The 17,984-nt window shown below is 50.3% G+C and overlaps 1 protein-coding gene and 1 long non-coding RNA gene across 8 annotated transcripts; one reads left to right on the top strand and one right to left on the bottom strand.

Annotated features, from left to right (window-relative positions):
• Nucleotides 1-2,974: 2,974 nt before the first annotated feature.
• Nucleotides 2,975-17,509, bottom strand: CES4A (carboxylesterase 4A). Of its 7 annotated transcripts, XM_086349600.1 has the most exons (14): nucleotides 17,315-17,509; nucleotides 13,951-14,152; nucleotides 10,052-10,193; nucleotides 9,837-9,970; nucleotides 9,384-9,537; nucleotides 7,816-7,920; nucleotides 7,634-7,738; nucleotides 7,476-7,514; nucleotides 6,826-6,966; nucleotides 6,243-6,317; nucleotides 5,703-5,856; nucleotides 4,916-5,044; nucleotides 4,638-4,710; nucleotides 2,975-3,720 (listed from the first exon to the last, which is right to left on the bottom strand). In XM_086349600.1, exons 1-14 carry the CDS (start codon nucleotides 17,370-17,372, stop codon nucleotides 3,579-3,581), a joined length of 1,653 nt encoding a protein of 550 aa, XP_086205726.1. In that variant the 5' UTR covers nucleotides 17,373-17,509; the 3' UTR covers nucleotides 2,975-3,578. The 7 variants fall into 7 exon arrangements, 6 of the variants coding, with proteins under 6 accessions (XP_086205726.1, XP_086205725.1, XP_086205727.1 ...); XM_086349599.1 differs by having other exon boundaries at nucleotides 9,837-10,193; XM_086349601.1 differs by lacking the exon at nucleotides 7,816-7,920 and having other exon boundaries at nucleotides 9,837-10,193.
• Nucleotides 6,682-8,718, top strand: LOC147353393 (uncharacterized). Its single transcript, XR_015145127.1, has 2 exons — nucleotides 6,682-6,870; nucleotides 7,719-8,718. It is a non-coding gene; the product is annotated as an uncharacterized LOC147353393 (long non-coding RNA).
• Nucleotides 17,510-17,984: the final 475 nt, after the last annotated feature.

Here is a 17,984-nt window from a genome sequence, read left to right as displayed (position 1 = left end):
GGGCTAGAAAGGAGTCGGCTGGGGAAGGGGAAGCCTTGAAGTGGCGGTGCCGCCTCTTTCCTTCACCTGAAGCCTCCCTGGACCTCAGAGTCTTCATAAGCTTGGGATCCCAGCCAAGTCCCTGGAGCTTCTGTCTAGCCAGCTTGTGGGCTCCCGGAGTACAAGACTGATCCCCCTTGGGTCTCAAAGCCTATAGGTAAGCAAGGCAGGTTGTGCAGGGCTGGGACCCAGGGCAGGAAGTCCATGAATTGGCTTATCAGTGCAAAGGTTTCTTTGGTCCTGCACTGCCCACCCACCCGTCTGCCCACCTTGCCTGCGGGGGGAGCTTTATCAAGTGCAAGCCCAGGGTTTCTCAAGCCAGGCCCTGCTAAGGCCGCCAACAGGGAACTGCTCTGGGCTTGGCCACCCTAGGAAGAAGCCTTGGAGGTCTCCAAGGCTGAGGACCGTGAGGCTGTAAGAGGAACCCCTCCTCTTACCCCCTCCCACCACTGCGCCCCTGCAGCCTGCCTGCAGGCGCCAGGCGCGAGCCGTCGGGGTCGCAGGAGTCTTCACGGGGAAGGAGGCCCCATTTCGCTCGCCCCCACCACCCAGCGGCAGCAAGTTGCAGCTCCCGGCGCCCTCTCGTCCGCCTGGGCTCTGGCCCCACGCCAGGCTGCTGGATCCATCACAACAGTTGGCGGGAGGCCGGACGGCGCGTCCCCCGGGGCTCCCAGGCGGCTGGCGCTGTCTGCCGGTCAGGGAGGGCGGCGGCGGCGCTGCGGGGGCTGCGGTCAGCGCGGGCACAGCGGAGGGGCTGCGACTCCCGCACTAATTGGCCCTTCCCCGGCCGCCTCTGCCGGTAATTGCAGCCTTGGGGGTAGGGAGCTGGGGGTGTTGGAGGAGAGGAAGGGGCCAGCTGAACCCCGCCTGTGAGCGCCGTTCCCAGGCCAGCTTTGCAGCGGTGCGCCTTTGTGCTCACAGTGGCCCGGGCGATCCGAGGTAAAGGTGCGGAAAAGCCACAGAAGCGCCCTGGGATCTTCACCAAGATCTAATCAGTTCTTAGAAGGGCTCCCTGCGACAGGGGATTTAGGAAGGACTCTGGGTGGCCATCGGGGGATGCCAGCGAAGGCATGAAGACAGGATGGAGACAGGGCAGTCCGTTGCCTTCTCCAACCCCTTCATCCAGCAGTGACATCTGAGAAGAGCAGGCAAGAAGGGAGGATATGAGGCAGGGACTTTGGGAGGCAGGGGCCGAGCCCACCATCCAGGTTGCCCATCAGAGTTCTCGCTGGCTTGAGTTCTTAGAGAAGGTGCCAGGGTTCTCGGAATTCCTTTATGATCCTCACAGCTCCTGCAGCTGGCTGAGCCCTCGCTCTGGTTCAGCTGCTCTCCCTCTGATTTGGAAGAGAATACCCTATGGGTGGGTGGCTGTTTCCATAAACTCCCTTCCCAGCCCTGCATGAGAAGCCTGAGGAGGGAAGAAATGAGGGAGCCTCAGAAGCAGGCCTGAACCAGCCTGAGGTCAGGCCTCTGGATCCCCAGGGCAGGGTGTCCCATATAGGCATCCTTCGTGTGTGTGTGTGTGTGTGTGTGTGTGTGTATGTGTGTGAAGCCCAGCTAGACCGCAGCCAGCATCTGCTGATTTCTGTATTGGTTGCCCAGGACTGCCCTCCAGGAGGCTGAGCTCCTAGTCCTCACTCTGGCTCTCACTGAGAAATGGCTATTTAGTCACCCGTTCCCTGGTTAGAGGTAGACAGGGACTTCTGGCTATTCCTCCCCTGAAATTGGAGCTGTCACACCTCCTTTGGGGCCACCTTCTCTCAGGGGTTGTTCCAGGTCTGGATAGAGGTGGCAGGGTGAGTCAGACAGGCCTGGATCAAATTCCCACTCTGCCACCACTAGTTCATGACCTTGAGCAAGGACTTTTATGTCTCTTGTCTCAGTTTACTTGTCTGTAGAAATGGGATAATAAAATCTATGTGCCAGCATTGTCGTGAAGATAAATGTTTACCTGAAAGGGGCTCTTCTCCCTCCTCCAACCATCCCTTTGTGTTGGGGGCTTAGACGTGAGGGTATGGAGGATTGGGTGTCCCTCACCCCATGGGGCTTTGCAGCCTCCAGTTGTCTCAGACACTAAGGAAACCCTCTAGGAATAAAGAATCTAATTGACATTATAGTTTATGGCACAAAACCTGTGGGACACGACACTCATGTTCAGAGAATTTTTCACAACAGCCAAGAGGTAGTAACAACCCAAATGTTCATCCACAGATAGAGAAACAGAATGTGGTATGTACATACAATGGAACATAATTCAGTCTTAAACGGGAATAAAATTCTGAAATATGCTACAATATGTGAAGACACGCAAAGGAAAAAAGCCAGACATGAAAGGACAAATACTGTATGATTCCGTTCACACGAAGCTCCTGAAATACTCAAATTCATAGGCTAGGAAGTAGAATAGTGGATAGCAGGGTTTGGGTGCATAGGAAGCTATTGTTAAATGGACGTTGAGTTTCAGTTTGGGATGATTAAAAAATTCTGGAGATGGATGATGATGATGATAATATAAATGTACTTAATGTCACTGAAATTAAAATGGTTAAAATGGTAAATTGCATGTTGTGTATATTTTCCAAAAATAAAAAAATCCACAAAAAATTCCCAAATAAAACAAAAAACCTGTGGGATCAGTGGCGGTATGCCCAGGTTGCAAGAGAGACCAGAGAGTGAGGAGTCTGAATGCAGCACCAAGACCTCACCCAGTGGACAAGTGAGCATGGCGTGTGGATGTCCTGAGAGGTGCACTAGAGACAGTGAAAAAAAAAAAGCCAGGTGTTCTGCAGCCCAGGCAACTTTGTAGCAGCTCTCCTTGACTGAGTGAGCAGCGCAGGCTCAGCCCAGCAGAGAGAAGCCAGAGTGCTCCCTCCCTCCAAGGACTCACATCAAGAAACCATCCACTTCACCCAACTGTTTCACAGATGGACACAAATTCAGGGCAAGTCAACGTGTCTTTATTAAGGACTGTCTCTGTGGCCAGGCTTTGAAGGGGCCCTGGGAAAAATCGGTATGGAAAGGGGAGAAGATCCCCAGCTGTCAAAGCATCACTCCTTATAACATATAACCTGCCCAAGGCCTCAGTCCAATGTGAAAAGGCATAAGGTTGAGCAGGATGAATGACGAACGGCAAACTGTTTGCAATGGTGGGGCAGTGGCAATCTGGGTGGACTTCCCATAAGAAGTGGCTTGAAGTTGACCTTGATGGGTGGGAGGATTTGGAGAAGGAAGAGAAGCATTTATTCTGAGTCTGGGTAGCTGGGCAGAATCTGGCAGAAAGGGCCTGGACTAATCCAATGGTCAGTGAGATAGCTGGACATCATGGGATGTCAGGCTGAAGAGGGTGATTCTGGGCCCCAAACAGGCTAAGGCTCTGTCATGGAAGGAATAGGGACCCTCTGCAGGACCTGGACTGGGGAGGGCCGGATGCTTGTCCCAGATATGTCCATGGCCAGTCTTCCCAAAGCCTGAGTGGTGGGACAATCCCTAAGGCTCCTTCCTGCAGAGCCACCCTCAGAATTGCCTGGCTTTTCAGGTCCTTAATTCTGATGCAGCCTCTTCCAAAAGGCCATCTTCTCCTCCCTGAGCATCACACCCACCCTTGTGGTTAAATCCAGCTGCAGGTACTTCTCATCCTTGTTGTAGCGTGGCCAGTAGGGCAGCTTCCCACCATTGGGGTTTCTGCCCAGGAGGAAGGAGAGAGGATTATTTGAGCTCATCTTCATCTTGCCTCCTTCTGTTACTTTTCCCTCATTCACTTTCCCTTTGGGAGGTAGGGTTCAAGAAGGCCTTACAGAGATGATATTTAGACAGATCTTTAAGAAAGAGGAGGAAAAGAGTGGTGGGAGGGGACCTCGAGGCAGAGGGAACTGTATGTGCAAAGGGTTGGAGGTATGAAAGCCTAGGGCTTTTGGAAGAAAGCACAAGTACAGGGTTAGGTGAAAATATACAGTGTGTCAAGAGAATAGGTGTGGAGAGGAGATGAAACAGGAAGGATTTTGAAGACTTTTGTTCCAAGTGAAGGGGGTGGGACTTTACCTGGGAACAAAGGGAAGCCATGAAGTTTTAAGTGGGTGATTTGGTCAAATGATATTTCAGAAAGATCCCTTGAGTGTCATCAGGAGGATGGAGAGAAAGGAGAGAGAATGTGGAGATGGAAACTAGTTGCAAGACTAGCCAAAGCTCAGCTGAGAAGTCATCTCTGCCAGGAAGCCACCCCTGCCCACCCCAGGTTGGTCAGACACCTCCTCTATGCTCTCATAGTGCCTTCTGCTCCCCCAACACAATTCTCATAATGCCAGATGGTAATTTAAATTTTTGTTAACCATTAACAGGCCACTGGCAGATGGGGATCATGTCTATGATACCCTTGAATTCCAGCTCCCAGTACTGAACTGGCCACATAAAAACACATTGACTGCGGAATGCTTGAGTGAATGAAGGATGTGGTCATGGGACAAAGAGAGGTACATTCTAGGGACATTTAGGCCCGGGTGCCTTTTCTATGGGACACACAAGGACAAATATCTGAAACAGCTGACCATTGGGTCTAGCGCTGGTAGGAAGACCACCCGCACCTGTTGGGGGATCAGACTCACCCTGTGCGAGCAAAGTTGGCCCAGTATTTCATCATCTGGAGGCTCAGTGCCTTCTCCTTGTTTGAGGAATGGCCTGGAGGCAGAATGGAAGGTGGTGTTTAGAACAGAGCATGGGGTGGGGACATCCCACCCCACTGCTTCCATGCTGGGAGGCTTTCATTTGGGAGAGCATTCCAGATTAAGAATTTGCTAGCTAACTCCCTGTGGTCAGCCAGGGGTCAGAACACAAAGATGGAGAGATTAGACACCCAGCGGGGAGTCACGTGGGGCTTCGGCACCTTTGGAGAAAGGACTTCCGAAGATGAAGCCGATCTCATCTCCGTGGTCTGCCCCATCAGTGCGGGGTTTTACGATAGTGCCAGGAGCGTAGTGCTCAAACTCATACAGGTAGACAGGGAAGCCAGCATCTAGGAACAAGGAACCCAATGAGGGCTGCTGAAAAAGTCTCAGCCCGGGCTTCTCATTCACCCCACGCATCCCACCCACCTGCATTAAGCAGGGGAAAGAGCCTGGGCTTCAGAACCCAGGGAGCAGATTCGAATCCTACCTACACTACTCATTAGCCATGTGACCTGGGGCAAGACACCCAACCTCTCAGAGCTGCAAGTCCTCATCTGCAGACTAGGGACGGGAAAACAGTTCATGGGATTGTGGTAAGCCTTCCTCTTCCTTCCACTGAACTTCTCCTCTCTCTATTTGGCACTTAAGGTTCTTCAGTGTCTACCTTCTCCAGCCCCTCCTTTGACCTCTCACCCATGTGTTGCCCAAGCCTGAGTCAGCCTAGGAAGGACCTCCAAGATACCCCTATAGAGGCCTGTCCTTGCAGCCAGGAGACCTTCCCTGACCACCCTAGGCTGTTTCCTCTGGGCTGGCCTTGGCCTTGCCCTCCTCAGCCCTAAGGAACAGCCTCTCTTCTCTGCAGTTGACAGTATGCTGCCTCTTCTGTGGCCACTTGGAATTCTGCATCAGCCCAGAGGTACAGAGAGGGTGAGTGAGTGATTGGTCAGCCCAGTGGCAAGCAGCACCAGTGGACAGGGTGTGGCCACTCTTGAGGACCCCACATACTGTGGTGGTGGTGGGCAGCCTGCAGTGTGGAGTACACAAAGGTAGCATCCGCCACTAGGTCCATCACATGTTTTTGTAGCATCTTCTGGTCATGGTCATCCACATCACGCAGGTACTCCTCCATCACCAGTGGTAACTGCTCCTTGGTGACATTCTAGGTGGGGAAGTCACACCCACCCTGAGGTGTGGGGTGTCAGCTGGGTCAGAGGTAGGCACACCGGTGACTCGAATCTAGGCTTGGCACCCCCAGGAGTTTTTGGCCTGGGTGTGGGGGGATGAGGAGCCTCCTGGGAAGGTCTCCCCCTTTGACAATTCTTACCCCAGTGTTTTAGCTGCATAAGAACTGCCTGCTGTGTCCCAGAGGAAGTCTGGAGAGCCTTGCCCAGCAGCAGCCACCTGATCCCATGCAAAACCCCATGCCCCCTCAAGGAATATCTCTGTCCAGGCTGGGAGCCCTTTGTGAAGAGCAGCTACTAGGTAAAAATAGGGAGGCTGCCTTGTCCAACCAAACAGAGCAGACGTGACAGCACGGCCCCTCACCAACAGGGTGCTGGTACTCCAGAGCAGCTTGGCGATGGTTTCTTTCCTTAGATGGCTCATCGGGAACTTCATGATCTGCTCCACAAGGCAAGAGCCCAGGTGTAGGCCAGGCCCAAACATTAGGAAGGATTCCAGCTGTGCTACATCAGGCCCCAAGGCTCTTCTCAGAGCAGAAGTGCCCATGACCTTTTCCCACACTCCTGCTCCCAATGTCTCCTTCGCTAACTTGGTTTGGAGCTCCAGTGGGGGCTGGGAGGGCCCTCCTGTGCTCGGGCATCTGCCCTGATCCACCCAGGGAGCAAGGGAGGGACCCAGGATGTACAGCCACCTGGAGGGGAACGAATGGATATGAGGACCCATTCACACTATGAGCTAAAGATTTGGGGCCCCCAAACCTCCAAGAGACTACACTTCTCTCCCTCTCATCATTCCTGTACAGTTCTCACTGCACAGGGACTGCAGGAGGCTCCAAGCTCTTGGGCATCCCCAGAGAGACCTCTGGGATCTGACCTGGTACTCAGCACTGCTCAAGAGGCATCCTCTCCTACCCCTACTGTGATGGGCATCCCTCCTCTTCACTTACAAAAGGCAAGAGCCAGTTGAACTCCAGATTGTTGACACCCAAAAGGTAAGGCACAGGTGCAACCTGCCCTTGCGTCAGAAGCACAATAGGGTTGTCTTGGAACACTACACCGTCCACCACGGGGCTCATGAACCACACAACCTATAAGGCAAGGGGGTTTCCAGCCAATCCTCTCACTTACCCTCCTAGGACCCCGTTGGTCTAAGACACCAGCTCAGCAAGTTCCAGAAATTACTCTAGCTATATGCGCTTTGACTGGGAAAAGGCTGGGGCTCAGTCAACCTGGTGTGAGAGAGGACCAGCCACAGGCAGGACCAGACTACTCAGACTCAGGATTCCCCCATTTCCCACCCCTCAGCTGACACCAAGAGGTATTCACATAGCGCATTCTCTCATCTCTTGAAAATCTTTGCTAAGACTTCTCTTTTCCTTCTATTTAAAATCCTACCCTTCCCAACATGCCCAACCTCCTGACTCTCCTCCTTTTGTTTCCATTAACTTATCACCTCCTAAAGAAGTGACTAATTCATTTATTTATAGTGTTTATTGTCTGCCCCTAGTGGAACATCAGCCCTGTGAAGGAATTTTGGCCTGAGTATCCTAAGTGTCTGGCTCACAGGAGATGTTCAGACAGAATGGGGTCTGCTCACCTTTTGAGGGTCTTCCTGGGAGTGCAGTTTGAAGAATCTCTGTGGGAAGAGAAGAGAATGGGACTAAAGGGAATCTTCTGAGGCATGGTACCAGGCTGGGTACCAGGTCAGAAGGATGCAGGCAGCTGGGTCAGAGGCCGGAAGGAAGTTCTACCTACCATCTTCTGGGAAACACGCATCACCTCAGCCCCCGATAGTGTTCTCAGGCAGTCTACCAGAATCTTTGTGCTGTTGTGATTGCAGCCTGCCAGCTGGGCAATCTTCTGTGAAGAGAAGAGGTGCTTGAGTGTGTGCCCATCCTGCCTCCCTTGCTGAACCTTAGGAGAGAGGAGACACTCACCTTGGCCACCTTCAGTGGATCAGGAGTGATGAAGTTTTGGAATACTGCAGTGCCACTCTGGGAAATGGCCCGATGGAAGAGACCCCGGGCTAGGGATGATGTCATCTGCAGGGGTGGGGGGAGTGGCAGCCATGACATGCACAAATGGGGACCACTTGGGCAGTTTGGGGTGCCTTTCTGGCCTGGCTAGGCTGCTTGAAGGGGCCCAGAGAGGGCAGAAGCAAGGAGGGAGACAGGAGTTCTGGGTTGGAGTCCTAAATCTAGAGCCTGTGCCTTCTACTCTCTGGGCATCCATGTCCTGGTCTGTGGAATGGCCCCAGGGTTCCCCCAGGGCATCTGGTGTTGTTGCAGTGGTTCTGTTGTTGTAACAAACCAAAAGGGCCTCCCCTCTGCTACTGGGCTAGGAATATGGGAAGGGGACCCTATGGTTCCCATGACCCCAATTACCTGCACTGATAGCTCTTAGCTTTCCCCTGCTACCCAGGTTGGAGAGAACAACCATATGTGGGACCCCCATCCTATCCCCTGGGCACCTCAGACTTCATGTGCCCCAAACTTGCTCCAGCCACTCCCCATCTGGGTGTTGTCCCTTACCCACATCATCCACCTGGGCCTTCCCTCTCTCCTCCGGTCATCTGCATGCTGCAATTGGCCCTGTCCTGACTATTTGACCTCCTGCATTGCTCCTCTACTGTCCATCCTTCCTGCTTCTTTTTCAGAACTAGCCCCCATTAGATATAACATCCCTCACCCCAAGGTGGACTCCAAGCCTCTGTTTGTGCTTCATTTTAACCCAGATCCAGCAGACAGAGCCAACTCTAAAGGCACATCTGATTGTGTCACGCCCCTGCTTAAAATCTTTGCCTGCTCTCCAATGCATTTTCAATAAAGTTGCTTAACTTCTCTGGGCCTCACTTTCTTCCTCTGTAGAGTGGAGAACACTTCTCTTTTTGTAGAGTGCAGAAAGGGAATACTCCCCTTTTTGGATTGTTGAGGTAATGCAGTGAATGAATACGCGTTAAGTGCTTAGAAAAGTGACTGGCACACGGAATGTGCTCAAGTGTTTGAGTGTTATTACTGTGGCCCATGAGGTCCTGTGTGATGTGGTCCCCGCTGACTGCCCAGCCACATGACCCTCACAGGGCACCTGACCTACCCTCAAACTCTAGGTCAGCAGTACCGCAGAAGTCAGGGGCAAAGCCCAGTCTCTAACCTAGGCCTGACTCGTATGCCTGATCTGTGGCCCCAACCCTGCCCAGAGGGCACATAGTGGTCTCTGTTTCGGGCATAGACCTCTGGGGGAATGTGGAGAGGCAGGAAGTGCTGGATGATCTTTCTGGCCCACCACATTCATAGACTTAGCATTGCCCTTTCTGGGCTGGCTTGGTTTCCTCCCTGAATGGAACAGATATCCTTGACTGTGAGGGGTGGTACCCATGGCAGTGGTGAGGGCAGGTCTGTGGATTGGAATGTTCTTGTATACCCAAATCTGCACAAGTATATGTGCAGAACCCGTGGGCCACGCGGTCCTGCGACTGTGCTTAGGTCTATCTGGGCATTGCACTCACCAGTCCCGAGATGCACATGGCCCCTGATGACTGGCCGAACAAAGTCACACAGCCTGGGTCTCCACCGAAGGCTTCGATGTTCTTCTGCACCCAGCGCAGAGCCGCAATCTGGTCCAGCAGGGCCCAGTTCCCGCGCGCTTGGCTGTCGCCAGTGCTGAGAGCGCGGGGCTCACTATCAGGGTCAGGAGCCCCGCGCCTTGTTCCGCCCTGTCCCTCAGAGACTGGGTCTAACCACCGCATCTCCTTCCTTATAATTGGGCGCCGCCCCCATTGAGCGGTAGCGAGCACCTACCTGTCTGCTCCAAGCATTACACCTGCCACGCCCCTCACGAGGACACGCCCCCATAGACCACGCCCCTTTCTTCCACCCAATCCTCACCTCCTCCGCCCTTAGCCCAAGTGCCGAGGAGGCCCCGCCCCTGATCCCAGGCGTGGGTTTCCGGTCCCGCCCACCTGAGGAAGCCCAAGATGCCGAGCCTGTGCTGCAGAACCACGACCACCACTTTCTCCCGGGCAGCCAATTCGGAGCCATCGTACGTGGAAGCGGAACCCACGAGGAAGGCGCCTCCTGGGAACCAGATCATCACCTGGGCGAGAAGGGCTGAGGCCTGAGCGGGACAGTGGGGTGCTTGAATGGGATGGTGGGTGGTTGAAGGCTGAGTACTCACGGGCTGCAGAGGGTCCCCGCGCGCTCGCACTGGCGCGTGCACATTCAGGTACAGACAGTCCTCACTGAAGTGCAGCCATTTATATCGTTTGTGTGTGTTGAAATACATGGAAGTGACCTGCCCCCAGGACTCCTGGAGGCACCTGTGGACACGATGTGAGTTGGGGTCTGGCACCGTGGTGATACTGGGGAGATTGGTTTCAACCCAGGTTCCAATAGTGAGGGACTAGAACCCAAAACAAAATTTAGGCAGTGTGTGTGTGTGTGTGTGTGTCCTTGTCCTAGCAGTCTCCACTAACATTAGGTCCAGGGGTGAGGGGCAGGTTGGCATTCCCTGCCTTGCGCCTTGGTGTGCCTCTTCCCAAGGAAGGAAGCAGTTCCCTGCTCCTGTTGGAGACCTATTGGTGCTGTCAAGCTAGAAACCTGGATGCCCTGAGCAAACTCCTTTCTTACCTGCCCTGTCCTCCCCTCAGTCTCTATTCTGACTCCAAAACAGCTTTTGAGTAGGCCCCCTCTGTTCACTTCAAGGCTGCTGCCCTGTGAAAGCCACCATCACCCTGGCCAGGACTCTGCCCCTGCCTCTTCACCTCCCCTCCAACTCATCCTCCACTTCCTGGCTGGAAAGATTGACAGACAACACAAATCTGACCATGTCACTCCCCTCCTTATTACCTTCCCTGGTTCCTTCTGCCCCCAGGATAAAGTCTAGGTTCACCCACATTGACCTAGGCTCTCCTTCCCATTTAGTCATTTCCTCCCAGTCACTCTTTGCTCCAAATACAGAGGACCTCTTGCCTCCCACCTCCTAGCTCCCATGCTTCTATTCTCTCTACCAAATGCCTTCTCCTCTGCCCAGCAAGCTCCTACTCACATTTAAGGTCCAGCTTATGTGTGTCTCTGCTGGGCACTTTCCCCTCTGGGCTTCCCAAACCTCTATACACCACTAACTACAATACTGGCCTGGAGTAATTTTGATTGGTTGTTTTTGCTTCCAAAGGGTAGGGATGGAGATGTGTTCATCTGATTCCTGGCACTTGGCCCTGTGCATATGCACTGTATAGATCTTGGGCTGTCAGGCCATCTTGCCTTCCCTCCATGCTGGCCCAGCCCTGGAGATGGCTATTCTTATAACAGGTGGGGCTGGGCGCATTTGACTGGATGCAGGAACCCTGTCTACCTACTCCTCTGTTCCCTTCTCTTGTCCCAGCCTGTCTTCACTATGTGTATGTGAGTTTTTGTAGGTGTAATTCATCTCCACCTCCCTAACCCTAGATCATCACCTGTTCCTTTTCAGTCCTTCCCCACAGCACTTCAACATACCTTGGTCCAAACCTATCCTCTACTACCCACCTTCTCCAGCAAGTAATCTCTCTCTCTCTTCCCCTCAAGGCCAAACTTTTCAATAGATTTTCTTTCCCTCCACACCTACCACCTTGTCCAAGATCACCAGTAGGCAACTTGTCTCTCTCTATATAGATTGTCTTTGCTTGACTTCTCAGCAGCAGCTAATGTTGGTGTTAGTATCAGTTCAGTTCAGGAGCTCAGTCGTATCCGACTCTGCAACCCCGTGGACTGCAGCACGCCAGGCCTCCCTGTCCATCACCAACTTCCGGAATTTACTCACACTCATGTTCATTGAGTCAGTGATGCCATACAACCATCTCGTCCTCTGTCGTCCCCTTCTCCTCCCGCCTTCAATCTTTCCCAGCATCAGGGTCTTTCCCAATGAGTTGGTTCTTCACATCAGGTGGCTAAAGTATTGGAGTTTCAGCTTCAGCATAAGTCCTTCCAATGAATACTCAGGACTGATTTCCTTTAGGATGGACTGGTTGGATCTACTTGCAGTCCAAGGGACTCTCAAGAGTCTTCTCCAACACCACAGTTCAAAAGCATCAATTCTTCAGCGCTCAGCTTTCTTTATGCTGTCCAATAAATCACATCCAGCATCCCAGCAGGAAGGCCAGGGCTCTTAGAGCCTAGAACTGGGGTTATAAGCATTTGAGGCCTCTGTCTCCAACCTGCCACTAAAGCCATTCCTGTCAAAGTCACCAATGACTTCCATCTTGCTAAATCTCTCCCATCATCTTACTTGCCCTGATAGCCCCTCTGTATGGTTGACCATTCTCTGCTTCTTCAGAGCTTTCCTTCTCTGTTGTGGTTCAGTCACCAAGTCATGTCTTATTCTTTGCGACCCTGTGGACTACAGTACCTCCACTGTCTCCCGAAGTTTGTTCAAATTCATGCCCATCGAGTCGGTGATACCATCCAACCATCTCATCCTCTGCCACCTGACTTCCTTCTCTAGGCTTCTGCAATCCCACTGTCCTGGTTTTCCTGCCACCTCATGGGTGACTCCTTCTCTTCTTTCTGGCCTAAGTAGGACAATGCCCCAGGCCTCAATCCTCATTTCTCTTTTCAGTCTGATTTTTCTTTCCTGAGCTGATGTCCGTCAGGCCTAGGGCTTCACACCACTGACATTCTGATGACTAGTCTCCTTCCAGCTCCCTTTGTCCAAACCATCTATTCCACATCTCCACATGGATATCTATTAGACATGCCAAACTTAACATACCCCAAAATGAACTCTTGTTTTGCCCAAACCTGCTCTTGCCCTAGTCTTCTCCATTTAGGTAAATTGTGCCTCTATTCGCCTTGCTACTCTGCCCCCAAACTAGTCATTATCCTTGATTATTCTTCTTTCCTTGTGACTCACATCCAATTCTCCAGAAAATCCTGTCAGTGTTACCTTCAAAATAAATCTGGAGCCTGACTACTCCCACTCACCTCCACTGTAACTACCCTGGCCAAAGCCACCATCTCTGCAAGACCTTTCTTTCTCCCTGTTCTCCCCTTAATTACCACCCCACAATCTGTTCTAAGTTATCCACAAATTCGTACACCTGACACTCTGTGTTCCAAACAGCCAGTGGCCAATATTCCCACAACTGACACCCAGATGTTTATGCAAGGGACACCCCAATCTCAAAACTCCTGATCCTCAGTGTTCCAACAACGGTTTTTTCATGTTCTGTCACCTGATCCATGGAGTTCTGAATAACAGTCACACAATGTTCAGAATGCCTAGGCTTCTCTCAGTGATGGCCAGTAGTTTAACAACCAACACCCCAGTGTTCCAGTAACAGTAAATCATGTTCTAACAGTGGACATCCTGTCTTTTAACAACTAGATACCCAAGTAGTTGTAGTTTTTTATATCACCTGACACCCAGGTTCTCATAGTAGACATTTTTCTAAATCCAGTAATTTATCCAACCAATGCTGAACAGTGTTAATGTTCATCATAGAATGTTCTGGACAGTGTGTTACTCAATGGTCTGAGTGAACAGTAAATATATTTGTTCTTGGTAAACTGCCAAGCCCAGTGCTTCAAAGGGCAGTCATTGTCCCAACATGCTCATGTGATTCAGGCCCAGCTAGGGGTTGCATTAAGACCCTGGGACATTGAAACTGCAACTGAGTCCAGGTTTCCCCATATTCTGCAGTGAAGGGCTGGGGGTGACATGTGGGCTTCTTAGGTTCAAGCACCAAGGAAGAGGGAAGAGCTCAGGGTTCTCTGTGTATGTACTGTTCCTCACACACATTTAGGGAAACAGCTTCCCAGTGGGTCCTGGGGGCACAGTCAGTATGCACCTCCTCTTTGCCTGGAGCCTTCCCACAAGAGAATAAAAAACAGCCTTATCAGTGCCTTAAATACCATCTAGACCAGCTGCTTCATTATATAGGTTTGGAAACTGAGGCCCAGAATGGTCCCCAGGCTTGCCTGTGGCCACACAGTGCACTCTTCAGTGAGTTGTTCAAACCCTGGCCCAGAAGCGGGCATGGGTTCACTGCCTTGCTTGGGATCTGCCCACCACCCAGCCCACAGTCCTCTGGTTCTTACACAGGGGCGTAGGTGGTAGCATCTCTGATTCCTTCCCAGGGCTCTGGGGGTTCTGGGGCAGCGAATCTGTGGGCACCCACAGGAGGTTTGGAGAAGGGAACTCCTAGGAAGACATTGATGGGCGTCTTCCCCACGTGTATCTGCTTTCCTCGGAGTGTCCCATATTTGGTATCCGCTAGAGGCTCCTTGGTGTGCAAGGCACCTAGAAAGAGAAGAGAAGGGTCACCCTGGACATCAGAAACACCTTGACCCATCTGCCACAGCACCAGCTTGAAACTTTTCACTTGTGTCATTGCCTACTTCTTTTGTGTTCCTCTTAGGAATTTTATCTAGTGTATTTGATTTAAGGTATCAAAGCTATGTTTCTTTGTTTGTTTTTCCCCTTCCGGAAGCACCCCTGTCATTTCTTTCTCTTCCGCCCCCTTTATCAAAACTAAATTTTTCAGGAATTTCCTAATGGTCCAGTGGCTAGAACTCTGTACTCTTACTGCCAAGGGCCCAGGCTCAATCCCTGGCTGGGGAACTAAGATCTCACAAGCCACATGGTCAAAAAACAAAACAAAAAGCTGAATTTTTCTGTGCCCTGGTTCCCTGGGGGCTCACCCTACAGAGATGACAGAAAGCAAATCTAATCAAAATATTATCGAACTTGATTGGGCATTAGAATCCTCTGGAGAAATCATCAGGAAATTCAGATTCCTAGGTCCCATTCTACATCCTCTGAAAGATAATCTCAGGTGGCATCAGGAAATTAGATTTTCAACCCCTTCTAGAAGATTTTGCTGCAACTCATTTTTCAAATAGCATTGAAATAGCTGAATGCCAAAGAATTGATGCTTTCGAGCTGTGGAGCTGGAGAAGACTCTTGAGAATCCCTTGGACTGCAAGGAGATCAAACCAGTCAATCCTAAAGGAAATCAACCCTGAATGTTCATTGGAAGGACTGATGCTGAGCTGAAGCTCCAATACTTTGGTCACCTGATGTGAAGAGCTGACTCATTAGAAAAGACCTGATGCTGGTAAAGACTAAAAGCAATAGGAGAAGAGGGTGGCAGAGGATGAGGTGGTTAAATAGCATCGCTGACTCAATGGACATGAATTTGAGCAAACTCTGGGAGACAGTGGAGGACAGAGGAGCCTGGCGTGCTGCAGTGAGGCAGCAAAGAGGGATGGAAAAGAGTTGGACATGACTGAGCAACTGAACAACAATTGGTGTGATAAGAACACACCCTCACACCCCAGCTGCAGGTGGCCTCTCTGCCCACGTACCCAGGTTTTACATGAGCAATATCTGGGCACAAAGAACTGGCGGCAATAGTGACCCTTCAAACATGGAGGTATGCCAGTGGGGGCAAGGGACCATCTCACACCTCCTCTGTGTGTGTGTGTCGTCCCTTGCAACTTACAAGGCCCTTTCACATGGTCCTCTCATGTAGGCTTCTCAGTGGCCCTTGGAGGAGCAGGGTGGGGCCTTGAGGCCCAGAGATGGTTAGTGACCAGCTTGAGATCTCATAGGACAGAGCCAGGAGGTCAAGACCTATTGTATTACTCAGATTTGCCCTGAATTATGGGTCCACTCATGATTGAATAGCTGATGACTATGACTGACTGATCTTTTATTATAGCTTGGCACTCTGCCAAACACTTTTATGCTATCTCACCTCATCTGCCTAAAAAAATTTATAAGGTAACTGTTTTGTATTTTCCTACTACACAAATGTGGAAATGGAGGTTCAAAGGGGTATATAACTTGTCCAAGGTGACACAGACTGTCTCACATCAGAGCTCTGCTTTAAACAATAATGTTTTACTGTCCTCACTCCAGCCTCTGGAAGCACCTAAGCATGTGACAGAGTGCTCTAAACCCCTGAATCAGAGCTGACGAGGAGTGCTCCCGGTCCTAACTCTGCTACCCCGAGGCAATACGTAAGCACTTATGAAAACAATATTCCATGTTTTTAGAAGTCATAAAACACTAATTAAAACCAAGAGTTACAATTTCTACCTAATAAAAACAATGGCACCTCGACTTCCCTGGCAGTTCAGTGGTTAAGACTCTGTGCTTCCAATGCAGGGAGGTGTTGTTCCATCCCTGGTCAAGGAACTAAGGTCCCACATGCCTCGTAGTCAAAAAACCAAAAAGATGAAACAGGAGCAATATTGAAACAGATTCAGTAAAGACTTGAAAAATGGTCCACATCCAAAAAAAGAGAAATCTTTAAAAAATGATAGCACCCAATTCTGGCAAAGATGCAATGAGAAGGACACTCTCATATGCTGTTGGTGGAAGATAAATTGACACACCACCTTGAAAAAATAATTTGGCAAAATGTATAAGAGGCATAAAATGTTCACATGCTTTGACTCAGTAATTCCACTCTTGGTCCACCCTTATGAAAATAGTCAGAAATGCATTAAAATAAAGACTTTGTGAATCACAGTCATACTTGCCATAGTGAGGACAAGAAGCATTATTTGTATCTGGGGATCAGGAAAAGTAAATGTAATTATGAACTCAAGTTATAAACTGTTTATGCATGACCTTAAGTGAAAAAAAAAAGAATAAAATTGTTTAAGTGCTTATATCACAACTATATACAAATATGCAATGAAAAGACTAACAATGTGCCAGAATGCCAAAAGTTGTTTTAGCAAAGTTTCAAGTTAAAAAAATTTTTTAATGTGGGGACTTCCCTGGCGGTCCAGTGGTTAAGACTTTCCACTTCCACTGCAGAGGGCTCAGGTTTGATCCCTAGCTGGGGAGCTAAGTTCCTGCATGTAACCAAGAAAAAAAAATTAATGTGTTAATATGGGCAAAACTAAATTATGATAGCCATCAGAATGGTGGTGGTTATTTTGAGGATATGACTGGGAAGGTACATGTCAGATGTTGGAAATATTCTAGATCTTTTTTTGTTTTTTTTGGCCTTGCCTCATGTTATGTGGGATCTTAGTTCCCTGACCAGGAATGGAACCCACCGCATTGCATTGTTGCACAGAGTCTTAACCATTGGACCACCAGAGAAGTCCTGAAATGTTCTAGATCTTTATCTGGCTGGTGGTTACATGATGATTTTACACACACACACATATACTAATATATATATACTAATATAGTAAGAATTTTAAATAGTATTAATTATATAAAGAATATAAGTATATAGTCATAAACATAAAGTTACGTAAATTATAAGATATATTTTATAAAAATGTAAATATAAATGTCCATGCTCCCAGCTGCCCACCACCCCCATCCACCCAGATCTCTAAATGTCCCTACACTGCTATGCCCAGGAGAGGTTGAATTGGGGGCCTGTCCCTATGGCCTATGTCCCTCTTGAACAAGGGAAGGATGGGGGCTTACCCCAGGCTGTCTGCACCACCAGAAGGAGGGTGAGGCTCAAACACAGAATCCAATTCATTCTCCAGCCAGCCAGCTCCTGCCACAGTCTGGGATGATGTCTACCCCGCAGATGTCAGATGGCAGGTGAGTCTGCGGCGAGCTGGGCAGTCTGACCTTTATCTTCTTTTAGTCATGAATAGAAGGTGAGAGGGTGGGAGAAATTGTAACCAGCTCTCCCATCAGCCCACAGCCTTATCTCTGCCTTGGGGTGATAAGTCACTGTCAATGATCTTGGCTCTTCGAAAAACTGACGAGCCTGTAACCCCTTTGCAGTATGCTCATCTGTGCAGTGGGCTTAAAGTTGAGGTAGTGTGAGTCAAGCACTGAGCACCAGTAGGTACTAAGGTTGGAGCGGAACACCTGAGTGCTTAGTTCTTAGCCCCCAGGTTTCCTCCCTGTGGATTTAAAGGCCTCACTCCCCGCTTCCCCTCCACACATACACAGAGGCTCCCCTCTGGTTTGTGCAGTCTCTTTTACAGGTACTCCCTAACCCTTCTCACACATGCTGACTTTCTCAGCCAGGACCATGTGGGTCTGGAAGCAGTCATGATGTGGAAGTCCAGAACTGGGTGATGGCCCAGGGTAACCAAATATTCAAAACAAAACAAAACTACCCTATCCTTTGACCGAG

This window comes from Bos grunniens, chromosome 18 (genome assembly GCF_055505025.1).
Source record: "Bos grunniens cultivar Pamir isolate PY7600 chromosome 18, Bosgru_T2T1.0, whole genome shotgun sequence".
In the NCBI taxonomy this organism is placed as follows: domain Eukaryota; kingdom Metazoa; phylum Chordata; class Mammalia; order Artiodactyla; family Bovidae; genus Bos; species Bos grunniens.
Note: the sequence above shows the minus strand (reverse complement) of the source record. Positions and strands in the feature narration are given on the sequence as shown.